Source organism: Aquarana catesbeiana, linkage group LG05 (genome assembly GCF_042186555.1).
Source record: "Aquarana catesbeiana isolate 2022-GZ linkage group LG05, ASM4218655v1, whole genome shotgun sequence".
NCBI classification, from domain to species: Eukaryota; Metazoa; Chordata; class Amphibia; order Anura; family Ranidae; genus Aquarana; species Aquarana catesbeiana.
In genome coordinates this window covers 473,297,070-473,310,628 of record NC_133328.1, presented here as the reverse complement: position 1 = coordinate 473,310,628, position 13,559 = coordinate 473,297,070, and the positions used below count along the sequence as shown (strand labels likewise).

The 13,559-nt window shown below is 43.9% G+C and overlaps 1 protein-coding gene across 1 annotated transcript in view; it reads right to left on the bottom strand.

The window, feature by feature from the left end:
- Nucleotides 1-2,693: 2,693 nt before the first annotated feature.
- The window catches only part of THOC1 (THO complex subunit 1), a 54,428-nt gene continuing 43,562 nt past the window's right edge, over nucleotides 2,694-13,559 (bottom strand). Inside the window, exons 19-21 of the mRNA XM_073631442.1 lie at nucleotides 11,071-11,218; nucleotides 9,480-9,564; nucleotides 2,694-3,188 (exon numbers count right to left, since the gene is read on the bottom strand). Of these exons, the coding sequence (XP_073487543.1) occupies nucleotides 2,887-3,188; nucleotides 9,480-9,564; nucleotides 11,071-11,218 (535 nt within the window). The 3' untranslated portion in view covers nucleotides 2,694-2,886. The remainder of the gene's footprint in view (nucleotides 3,189-9,479; nucleotides 9,565-11,070; nucleotides 11,219-13,559) is intronic.

Below are 13,559 nucleotides of genomic sequence, written 5' to 3'. Positions count from 1 at the left end.
GCCTGCTGGTCTCCTCCCCTCCTCGGCTGACGTCAGCGGGGGTTTCCCAGCACCACACCCTGCAGCTATCACATCGGAACAGGAGACCGGCGGGCAGTCAGCCGAGTGCCGAACAGCGTTCTGAAGTAAGCCATTATACAGCATATTTTTAGAAATGACATGCACCGCGGTGCTTACTGTTTTAGAACAGGGGAAACTATAGAATTTTTTTTTTTTTTTTTTACCTTAAACACTTTAAAACAATAGGTGTGCAAAGTCCTACAGTTCATTTTCTTTAAAAAGCCAACTGTACAATATACGTAACACCAAAGCGGCACTTAGAATTGTCCTGAGTTTGCGTGCCGTGTGCTCTCTCTAGTGCTCAATAGCCTAGGAGAACATAAGCCCAATGAATCTATGCATATGTGTACTGAAGGCCAAAGACTTCCTGTGTCAAGAAAGAAAATAGGATTTTTGTACTCACAACTCGCTGTTGATTTACTAAATTTGGAGAGTGCAAAATCTGGTGCAGCTGTCCACGATAGCCAATCTTGCTTCTAACTTCAGCTTGTTCAATTAAACTTTGACAAAAAAAAAAAAACAAAAACACACAAATACTGGAAGCCAAGTGGTTTCTATGCAGAGCTGCACCAGATTTCATACTCTTTTACTTTTAGTAAATCCACCCTCCATGTTTATGATCATGCTCTCAGTATTGCTTTCACAACAATACAAAACCATGGGTTGCACTCTGTGTGTATCAACCATGTCTCAAAGTGAAAAGTAAAAGCTTCAGCTACAGTCCCTGCTTGTTGGCTGTAACCATCTGATATATTTCACCTGATTAACCACTTCCATACTGGGCCTAATCCTGGCACTCCTCTCCTACATGTAAAAATCATAATTTTTTTGCTAGAAAATTACTCAGAACCCCCAAACATTAAATGTTTTTTTTTTAGCAAAGACTCTAGGGAATAAAATGGCAGTCGTTACACCTTTTTTATCTTATGCGGTATTTGCGCAGCAAATTTTTCAAACTCGTTTTTTAGGGGAAAAAAAAAAAAAAAAAAAAAGTTTCATGAATTCAAAAAACAAAAAGAACACAGTAAAGTTAGCCCATTTTTTTAGTAGAATGTAAAAAGATGTTACGCCGAGTAAATAGATACTGAACATGTGACGCTTTAAAATTGCGCACACTTGTGGAATAGCGCCAAACTTTGGTACTTAAAAATCTCCTGCGACGATTTAATTTTTTTTTTTTTTACAGGTTACTAGTTTAGAGTTAGAGGAGGTCTTGGGCTAGAATTGTTGCTCTTGCGCTAACACACATGGCGATACCTCACGTGTGATTTGAATGCCGTTTACATATGTGGGCGCGACTTACATACGAGTTTGCTTCTGTATGTGAGCACACGGGGACGCTTTAATTTTTTTTTATCGTTTATTTTACTTATATTTTTTCATTTTTACACGTAACGTCGCGCCCGAGCCTCCGAGGGTCATGGAGATGACTGGGGACCATCTGGTCACCAGAAATCTATATGCTCAACTTCCGCCGCCAGCGGATTCATTATTCTCTTGCTCATTGATCGCATGGGCGAGTCGGTAGAAGCACCGGAGGGTGGATGTCCCCTCCCGCCAGCTGCGAGAATGATCAAGCAGCTGAACTGCTGCTACGATTATTCTTACAGTGTACAGAAGTAAAGTGTAAAAGATGCAGCTGCAGGCATCATTTAGATATTCCCACTCAAAGCCCAGGATGTCATATGATGTCCTTGGGCTGGAAGTGGTTAAAGAGGAACTGCAGTCTGCTCACATAATTTATAATAAAAACATCTTTGCCATTCTGAAGTTTCCCTCCAACCACTTTGCATATTTTATATATACTGTGATTCTGTACTTGCCAAATATGCTGCTAAAATCTCCCTCCACTGAGTCTGGCTGCAACCATTTTAACTGTGGGCAGCTGAAGAAGCTGCTGCCTGTTCACTTCCTGGATTTACACACACAGAGGCACACCTCCAGCTCTACAGCTCTCATTGGCCCTCTTATGACTCACACCCCCTCCTTTCCTGGCAAACTCACAAGAGAGCTGTGCATGTCGTCATAAGCCTGGGCTAATGACCAGACAAGAAACAGGAAGTGGGCTGTATAAGGTATTTACTGGCAGAAAAAAAAAAATGTTTTACTATCCAAAAGTTAAAACAACGGCGGAAGATTTAATAGATGGAAACCTGAAAAAAAACGACTGAAGGTCCACTTTAAGTTTAATAATTTCAGTACCTCAATGTTTAAACCTAATTAAGATGAAACACATCAGAGGGGTGTGGCCAACAGATGGAAACTGTAGCTGAAGCTTTTACTTTCACTTTGTGTGCATCAACTACGTCTCAGAGTGCTGCCCAGGCCCTTGTATTGTTGAGGATGGATGCAGCTGAACATGCTTTTTGAGGGACCAGGATCTGAAGCAGAGAGTGAGTCGGTGAGATGGTAGGCAAGAGGCTTTGAGCAGTGCCATATGGAGGTATGTTAGTAGGGGAGGTTTCCTGGGCTAGCCTACAGTTTGCCAGTGTCCAATTCACCTCTAGATGGTAGTAAAGCCTGAAGATAAAAGGCTACCTGTGCCCTTCAAAAAAGATTATATGGCAAGCACAAAAATCCTATTTGTCAATGAATATACAGTCAAGTTTTTAGGTAAAAACACATAAACCAAGTTAAGTCATTTTTGTTTTATTACATGAACATACAAATCTATCACAAAAAAAAAAAAAAGAAAAGAAGGTGTCCAACTAAAGTCTTGCATGCTGGTAACAAGGAAAAGGCATTGCACAGCAATGTGTCACATGACAGTGGTACCAGCTAGGGAATGAGATTAAAAAAAACTTTCTACAAAATAGGTTTACTTTGCTAGATTTGTGTGCAATTTTCTGCGTCACTGGCTAAGGTTTCTGCCAGTTCATTTAAATGAGCCTGATTCAAAGCTGAAATAAGATTCTCAGTGGTGGCACGAGCGCCTTCTCGATCTTGCCAAGCAATAAGTAACAATTTTGCCCTCATTTTCACGTCTTCACTGTCCGATTCAATAACCTTCATGTCCGAGTCTTTTATTTCTAAGTAAGGGGCCAGTGTTTTCCAGTGCTCTCCAAGCTTGTTGGCAAGTGCTTCTATCAGCTCACCAGAGACTGGATTCTGTTGCTGGACTTCTGGACCTGCAAATTAGTTTAGAGCATACATTGTTGCATCAAAAGGTTTCATATATGTATCTAAAAATGACCAAAAATGCAGTAAACTTTAAACAAACTTGTGTAGTTAAGGGGTACAAATGTTGGACGATTCAACCCTACATGAATACCATCCCGAAAAAGCATGTAGAAAAATAGGAGCAGAATTGGGTGGGACTTTGCATGCATCATGTAGGGCTTTAAACAAACTCACTATCAAAGCAAAAAACATGCATCCCTATTTAGCAGACACTATGAGGTACATGTAAATACCTTTACTGTTAAGTTATCTATAGGGATGATAAGATGATAGCTATATGGTACTTATGTTTTAACGTGACACTAGCTTGGTTGTTTTTAACTTATAAATGTTGCTAGTCAGGTCAAGTGTACTTCTGATGGGTTAGGCTCGGTTTACTTTGCAGCGATGCATGAACCCTGCAAATCCACTGCGGGTTCCTGCATCACATGTCTCCCGGCGGTAGTTCACAATGCCCTATGCAGACTGCTGGGAGAGTCAGGTAAAAGTTAACGACACCCCCAAATCAGTTCGCATATTGCAGTGCGATCTGCAAATACAGACAGGAATCGAATTGCATGGGTGTGAACACAAGGCTGCATTGATGGGCATTTAAATGTAAGTTTTTTTTCCTTAAACTTCCCTCCTAAAAGTTTCTTCCCTAAACATGTTGAGATCGAGAGATATATCTCGCTCTCTCTCTCTATATATATCTATATCTATATATATCTATATCTATATCTATATATACATATATATATACACATACACACACACACACATACATAGGGCTCAAAATTTCAAGTCCTGAGTGCTACTAGCCAGGCCTTAAGAGTTACTCGCCACCAGTTACCCCACCCAACCCCTACCCTGCCCCTAAACTCGAATTAAATTACAACGCAATTATAACCCCCAGCATTGGACACTATAATAACCTCCAAAACAGGTAGGCTGTGGTAATAACCCTTAGCACTGATGTCAGTGGATGCACTAAAAACCCCCAGCACTGGTGCCAGACGCCACAATAACCTGTCCTGAGTGGCTCTGTCACGAGTGATGCGCAGTTTAACGAAAGCAGGATAACTAAAGCTGAATAAACAACAAGAACTCTGCTCCAATCTGCAAGACGACAAGCAAACCAGCTTTTGACATTTATTTTATATTAAGTTAGTTTCCCACTCTCTATCCACTAACATGCTGCTTATTCTCTTCCTTCTTACATTGGTGTCTTCTATCCTCAAATTATCTTTACTCTACCCCTCCTCTCTTCACTGCAGAATGCACATATCACCCTCACTCCTACCCTCTCCCTACTATGGCACCCATCATCTCCTGCATTTGCTGCACCCACATGCTGACAAACACCAGGGCCACTAGACACGTGCGCTCATGCATATCCCACTCCCACCTTGCCTTCCTCGCCCTCCTCCTTCTCCTAGTCTCAGGTGACATTTCTCCTAATCCTGGTCCGCCATTTTCCAAATGCAAGCCACATATCCAATACCCCTCCCCCCTCTGGCAAACACCGCAATCCACTCTGTTTATTTCTATCCCCCTGCTTCCTCAAAAGCAGCCCACCTATCTCATGCACCCTTTGGAATGCCTGCTCCATCTGTAACAAGCCAACATCTGTACATGACCTCTTCATCTCTCATGGCTTGAACATACTCGCCATAACAGAAACCTGGCTTCAAAATTTTGACTTCTCCTGCTGCCCTCTCCCATGGTGGTCTCCATTGGACTCACTCCCCCAGACCCAACAGACAGAAAGGAGGTGGAGTTGGCTTCCTTCTATCCCAACAAAGCACCTTCCAAGTCCTTCCTGTCCCGCCCTCTCTATCTTCGAGATGCACTATATTCGTCTGTTTTCTCCCATTTCTCTGAGGATTGCAGCAATTTATCGGCCTCCAGGACCGGTATCGCGCTTTCTTGATGAATTTGCTGCCTGGCTACCCTACTTTGTCTCCTCTGAAATACCCACCATTATTCTTTGTGACTTCAACATTCCTGTCAATGTTAACAGCCCAACTACAGCTAAACTTCTCGACTTAACCTCATCTTTTGACCTAACCCAATGGACACATACTTTCACTCACTCCAATGGTAATACCCTTGACCTTGTATTCTCCCATCTCTGCAACCCTGGCAACCTCACCAACACCCCCTTTAGTCTATCTGATCACAACCTCATTACTTTCACTGTATCCTTGCCTCCAACCACCCATTCCTCCAAGCAGCAAACAATTACTTGTAGAAACCTTCGCCACTTTAACCCTTCTCTTCTCTATTCTGCTACTGACCACCTATATGACATAATCTCTCCCCTGTCCTGTCCTGATCTGGCCACCTCTGTCTACAACAGTTCACTCTCATCACTAGATGCACTTGCTCCTCTAACCACACGCAGAATTAGGCCACGACCGTTACCCTGGCAAACTGACAACACTAGAAATCTCAAGAGACATTGCCGTGCTCTTGAACGACTGTGGCGTAAAACCAAATGCCTGCAAGACTTCACCCTATATAAATCTGCCCTTCTAAAATACAATTCATGCCTCCATGCTGCCAGTCCCCGTCGGCTCTTCTCAACCTTTAACTCTCTGCTTCGTCTCCCACCCCCTCTACCCACTAACTCACTCACTGCCCAAGAGATTGCCAATCACTTCAAAGACAAGATCAATGCAATTCGTGAGGACATCTCCGCTGTGCGTACGTCTTCCCCACCCAACATACCTTGCCTAGCAGCACATTCAAAACTCTCTTCTTTTGAATTGGCTGCTACTGAAGAGGTTACACAACTTTTTTCGGATGCCCACCTAACCAATTGTCCCTTGGATCCTGTTCCCTCACAACTACTATGTTCACCCTCTTTTTCTATCATATGCTCCCTCACCCACATCTTCAATCTCTCCTTCTCTAGTGGCATCTTCCCCTCCCCTCTAAAACATGCGCAGATCACTCCCATTCTTAAAAAGCCCTCACTGGACCCTACCAACCTGAACAACTTAAGACCCATCTCATTGTTCCCATTCACTTCTAAACTTCTAGAACGCTTAGTCTACAACCGTCTTAGCTCCTACCTCAGTGAAAATAACCTTCTTGACCCCACACAGTCTGGCTTTCGCTCGCAGCACTCCACGGAAACTGCCTTACTAAAACTCACTAACTGCTTACACCAACAGCCAGTACTCCATACTCCTACTACTTGACCTCTCTGCGGCCTTTGATACTGTTGACCACCCGCTCCTTCTCAATAAACTACATTCCCTTGTCCTCCATGATTCTGCTCTACCCTGGTTCTCTGTCTATTTATCACAGCGCTCCTTCAGTGTCACCTACAATTCTGTCTCCCCCTCTCCATTGCCCCTTTCTGTGGGGGTCCCCCAAGGCTCGGTTCTTGGACCCCTTCTCTTCTCTATCTACACCTCCTTCCTTGGTCTCTTAATAACCGCCCACGGCTTCCAATACCACTTATACGCTGATGACACCCAAATCTGTCTACTCCTCACCTCACTCCTTCAGTCTCCTCTCGCATTACTAACTGACATATCAGCATGGATGTCGCACCACTTCCTTAAACGAAATCTCTCTAAAACTGAGCTATTAATATTCCCCCCACTCCCGTGCCCCCTTCCTTGACTTTTCCATCAAAATCAACAATGCAACCATCAGTCCCTCCCCTCACGCCAGGGTACTAGGTGTAATCCTAGACTCTGACTTGTCATTTCAGCCTCAAATCCAATCGTTGTCAAAAGTTTGTAGAATTCACCTCCGTAACATCTCTAAAATTCGCCCCTTTTTAACAAATGAAACCACCAAGCTCCTCATTTACTCCCTTGTTATCTCACGCCTTGACTATTGCAACTCCCTTCTCATTGGCCTATCTCTCCATAGGCTATCCCCTCTTCAGTCTATCATGAATGCTGCTGCCAGACTTATCCACCTTACCAACCGCTCAGTCTCTGCCAACCCTCTACTCCAATCCCTACACTGGCTCCCAATCACCCAGCGAATTAAATTCAAAATACTAACCACAACATACAAAGCCATTCACAACTCTGCCCCGAGCTACATTACTAATCTTGTCTCCAAATATCACCCAAATCGACCTCTCCGCTCTTCTCAAGACCTCCTGCTTTCAAGCTCTCTCATCTCCTCCTCCCATGCTCGTCTCCAGGATTTCTCCAGAGCCTCTCCCATCCTCTGGAACTCGCTACCTCCATCTATCTGGCTATCCCCTACTCTTGCTACCTTCAGGCGATCCCTGAAAACTCATCTCTTCAGGAAAGCCTATCACGTCTCCAACTAATCTCCTACCACTTCCATCAGCTCATTCCCCACAGTTACAATCTTTTGTACCACCCGCCCCACCCTATTAGATTGTAAGCTCTTCTGAGCAGGGCCCTCTTAATCCTCTTGTATTTTATTGTATTATAACTGTATTGTCTCCCTTTTATATTGTAAAGCGCTGCGTAAACTGTTGGCGCTATATAAATCCTGTATAATAATAATAATAATAATAATAACCCCCAACGCAGGTATCAGAGGACACATAAATAACCCCTAGCATTGATGTCAGTGGACATCATAATAACCCCAACACTTGTAACAGAGGATGCATTAGTAACTCCCAGCATTGAAGTCAGTGGACACATTAATAACCGCTAGCACAGGTGTCAGTATTAATATCCCCCTCTCCTACATTGGTGGTTAGTGGCATTGAAATGTAACCCCTCCCATGATCCCCGATGTGGGGGGAGGGGGTTAACTTTCACTGACATTACCAAAAATTCAGAAGGGGGTGGTGGATTAAAATTTCACTGCCATGAGGACCAATGCATGTGTGTGTGTGTGTGTGGGGGGGGGGGTTAACTTTCACTACCACTGACCCCCCCCCCCCCCCCCCCCCCACCTGCATTGGTGGACATGGCAATGCTAACCCCTTCCTCAATTTCAGCCTGTTCCAGTCTCATTGACCTAACACTATGGTGCTGGACAGGGAGCCTGAACAATGAAACAAGTAGTTAGCTGAGCTTACCTCAGGACACACTCGCTTCCTGATAAGTTCACATCTCCCTCTTTCAGGAGTGCAGGCAGGCATGTGGACGGTTCAGGGAGATGGGCGAGTAAGCAGGCAGGCTGTTCAGACAGATGGACAGGCGAGTGGGCGGGTCAGCAGGCGGACGATTCAGACAGGTGTGTGTGATCTCAGAAGATTGCTGCATCCCCATCCTGCCCACACAACAAGCAGCCAGAGCCTGAAACTAACAGTCTCGGAGCTGGAGGGAGGGGGAGCAAAATACTCCCTCCAGCAGCCATCGAAGCCTGCACTGTGTGGTGCTCAGAATGATAGCAGTGACGGCAGCGTCACTCCTATCATTCAGTCAGCTGGAGAGCTGGGCACTTAGTGTCACTCTCAGCACCCCCTCTCCACATGCAAGTGAAAATTTTGGAGGGGTGTGTGTGTGTGTGTGTGTGTGTGTGTGTGTGTGTGTGTGTGTGTGTGTTATATATATTTTGGGATCAGGTCATGGCAACAGGAATGCTCATAGTTATGCATATAGTACCACAGCCAGCAAGATAGAGAAAAGCATGTTAAGTGATAAAGATAATGACTTTGGTAAATGGATAGTGTTGTAAACTGGAGTTTTAAAAGGCTATAAGAGTCTTGAGTATCAGATACTAGACTAATTAGAGGCATTTGTCCTCTTTTCTTTCATAAATGTGTGTAAGTGATGAACATGGTACCAGGGGGAATTCTTGAAATGATTAACAATATTCTCCACTTGTTGCAGACAGAGTGTATGCTTCTGGAAAGATTTCCATATGTTGAAGGATTTTTGAGGGCGAGTTTGTTGATGCTGCGCAGCGTCTCCAATTTATCAACAATCATTAGCTTACATAAAGTCATTAACGTTATATGTGTGATAGTGGAAAAAAGGAATGGCAAAGCATTTTGTCTGAAAACATATAAACGCATATAGGAGCACTGGCAAAAAAAATTGTAGGGCAATTGTAAAGTACTACAATTGAAGGGCCTCAAAAAAGGTACAGAGGAAACACCTTTTTTTGTAATGCAATGAACAAGCCCCTAATGATCACTGCTGGCACTTTAACTGAGGAATGAACAGTCCTAAAGATTAGTCATTATAAAAACAAAAGACCTTTCTTTTCTTTCATCTGTTAAAAAACAGCCTCACAGTCTGGGATTTCTGGAAAGAAAAGTGTGTGCAGGTAGGTAGAAGTAATGCTACACTTACTTTCATTGTTTTCCTTTAATAAAGATTCATTGTCTTCATCATCCTCATCTTCATCCTCTCCTGTTTTTATTTCCTCTGATGGGGGCTAATAGAACAGAGTGGTTAGTATCCATGTGGTGAGCGCACCAAATTTTATATACAGTATGATCTTTATCTCATTTACCCTGATCTTCAATTTGTGTAGTTTAGGAGTCTAAGTAAAAGGTGATAAAACGAAAAAATCAAATGAATATTTTATTGCTATTTAATACCTTTTATCTTAGTGTACTTACATTTCCATTTACTCAAATGTGTAGTGCCCATTGTGAGCCCTCCTGGGCGCTGACAGTATCCGCTTGCCGACCGGCTTACGCCAATATACGTCAGCAGAAAGGCACGTACAGGCATATTAACGTACCTGTATGATGCCCTTTAAGACGCGGCTTGTGAGCGTGCCCGCCGCAAGCTCCATGAGTGTGATCGCGGGTCCCGCGGACTCAAAGTCCGCGAGGATACCCGCGATCATCTCACAGAGAGAAAAAACGGGGAGATGCTGATGTAAAACAAGCATGTCCCCGTTCTGTCTAGTGACACTGACACTGATCACAGCTCCCTGTAATCAGGAGTGGCGATCAGTGTCGTATCACACATAGCCGCGCCCCCCCACAGTTAGAACACATCCCTAGGACACACTGACCCCTACAGCGTCCCCTCCTGGTTAACCCCTTCACTGCCAGTCACATTAACACAGTAATCAATGCATTTTTAATCACACTGATTGCTGTATAAATGTGAATGGTGGCAAAAGTGTCCAATCTGTCCGTCATAATGTCGCAGTCACGATAAATGAATAAATCGCTGATCACCGCCATTACTAGTAAAAAAATTAAATAAAAATGCCATAAAACTATCCCCCATTTTATAGATGCTATAACTTTTGCACAAACCAAACGCTTATTGCGATTTTTTTTACCAAAAATACGTATTGGCCTAAACTGAGGGGGAAAAAAATGGGGTTTTTTTTATATATTTTGGGGGGATATTTATTATAGCAAAAAAGTAAAAAATAATGCGTTTTTTCAAAATTGTCGCTTTTTGTTTATAGCGCAAAAAATAAAAACTGCAGGGGTGATCAAATACCACCAAAAGAAAGCTCCATTTGTGGGAAAAAAAGGACGTCAATTTTGTTTGGGAGCCACGTTGCAGGACCGCGCAATTGTCAGTTAAAGCGACACAGTGCCTAATCGCAAAAAATGCTCTGGTCTTTTGCCAGCCTAATCCGGGGCTGAAGTGGGTATGTAATTCCCATTAGTTTAGTGTACAGTAAATGCTGCAATTCTATTCACTCCATGGGAAATACAACTCCACTTAAAACACAGCAAAAAATGTACACACTGCTATAAGGATCCTTTATTAAACCCACACAATTCCTGATAACCCAGGCATAATATTACATGGAAATACCATTACCAAGTGTTATTTTCACTATATAAAGTAATCCATGAATGTAGTTGCAAAATCGGGTGAAAAAAAAAAAAATGTCCAGCCCACACATTGCTACTAAAACAAACAGCTTTCACCTGATAATAAAACAGTAAAACAAACAGCTTACTGGCAATTCCTTGGCTAACTTGATCACCATATTCTCCAGATATTCTGGTAAACTCCTAAACTGCTGGTTGGTAGGTTGGAAAAAGTGAGGACTTCTACGAGCCAATAGTCTCAACGCCCGCCACCCATAATTTGAGTTGTTCACTACCCTGTGAAAAAAGAAACAAAAAAAAAAAAACGTATTACTACTAACCATCATCTGGTGGAATTCAGATATTGTATGTTGTATATGCAAAACAGAATACAGGTAGCAGCCTTCAAACAAGTGACAGTCCCAGTAACACTCCCTTAAAATCTCTCCACATAGGAGCTGTGTGAAGCCATAACAAAAAGGCAAGTGAAATAAATACACAAGGAGGTCTCAGTATTCATTCTGGAAAAACATCAATGACTGTTATAAAAGATGCTCTACCGTTTCTAATTCTTTAAATACATGATTGAATACATTTGATGCCATTAAAGGAAATCCATTTCATAGCAAATGCATATGTGAGAAGCCTTAGAAGGAATATCTGAGGAATCGCATACATGAATTGTGTTTTGTGAGAATTCCCCTAACCCTTTGGTCAATCGTTACAGCAGGGGCCAGAGAGAGCAATAATTCTAGGACCACCATTCAAAGTCAACTCTAAACTGAAGACCTGTAAAAAATGCTTTCAAAGCGTCGCCTATGGACAATTTTGGTGACCATAGTTTTTCACTGTTTTGCAGGCACATGCATTTTGAGGGTTGACAGATTTGGTATCCATTTACTCAACACAACCTCACATTTATATTTTTATCAAAAATGTGTGGATTTTGTGTTTGTGTGCACTAAAATTTAGTGGACTATTTTTTACTGGGATCATCGGACTGTCAGGTGTGGGGACTAGCCTGCCTAGGGAACTGAGCAGTCTAGTGCATTGGCACAGCTCTCCCTTCAGCGGATGGAGCCAGGATGGGATCGGGGTGGTGGATGGAGCCAGGATGGGATCAGGGGGCACGGATGGGATTGGGGGGGGTTGGGGGAATCAGGGTCGTGGATGGAGCCGGGATGGGATCTTTGATTTGAGGGGGGTGGGGGTTAAAGAATATGTGCTAGGGGGTGCTTTGGAAGGGGAGAGGAATTGTGCTGGGGGGGGGTTGTTAAACTTCAAATCTGCCCCCCTCCTAGCACAGGTCCTCTCTAACCCTCAGAGCCAAGGAAGTGGTGGCTATAGTCTCGTTTCTGCAGCCGACGGGGAGGGATGCGATTGTGGGGGGTGCATGGCGCGATCAGACCCGGGCTTCACTGCCTCCTCCCCACACATCGCGGAGCTGAGGGGATAGCAGAGATCCCATAAGGGAAGGAGAGAGCCACGGAACCCGGTGTCAGTCCGGGCCTGGTGTCACCCTCCCACACCCTCATAGCGACTTCACTGCAGAGGAGCATGAACAGCAGTGCCCAGTTCCAGCTTCACAAGTACCAGGTTTCTGAGCCCAAGAACAGGACCCGGGTGATCTCTGAGTGAGCCACCTGATCAGGACCTGGGGGAGCCGGCCCTGCTAGAGTACTTCATGGAGGCTTTCTTTGACAGCCGCTCCTCCTGATGGCAACCCTGGTGGCTGACTAGTTTTCCTAGTGGAAGCACCGTCCCTGTACAGAGAGTGTTGGTACTCGGTCCGACCAGAATTGCACGTTAGACTCCAAACTATATGGGTCTATGTTTCCGAGGGTGTTTAAAACAAACATATTTGGTGGATGTGCCCGATTTTCCAACAACTCTGTACTCGGGTTTACAACATGCTGGCCACATTGTTAGGTTTAGTCATTCCTACAATGCCAGGTGAGGCATTGCTTAACCGCAAACTAGACAGACTGATCAAATGCCAAATTAAACTGATGCTACATGTCTCTACGTCAACCAGAGCATTGCTACGGCTTTGCCAACTGACTCCCTCACTTTAGCAACAGTGAAGACTTCACTGGACTTTTTCAGTGGACTTTTTCCATTGAAAAATTTATGGAGCATCTTACAGACGCCATGGCATAAAATTTGGGACCAATGGGTCTCCCACTCGTTTGGCTGTACTTCTCCTGTGGAACACATGAGTGCAGTTCGTTTTGCACTCCGGTGACCCGTTTTCAGCAGAGAGCGGGCTGAAGTTCACTCTCTGCTGACGTCACAGAAGTTGGTCCAGCTCTCTGCTTGGGGAGCTGTCAGAACCGAGCGATCAGTGGTGTTCGATCGCTTAGTTCTCAGTGCAGAAGCGCCGGGGGACAAAAAGCAGCATCAGACCTAGGTAAGTATTAATCTGCAAAAAAGCCAAAACACATACTTCTCTTTTAAGCTCAATCACAAATATATTTAAAGAAACCATGAAGCCTGTAGTTCATCATTAATACTATAGTACAATAACACTACAGCTGAAAACACAAAGATTTGGCCGATTAGGATGCTGCATCTGCTAATTGGGTACTTCTAATGCCGTGTACACGAGCGGAACGTCCAACAGAAAAAGTTAGACGGG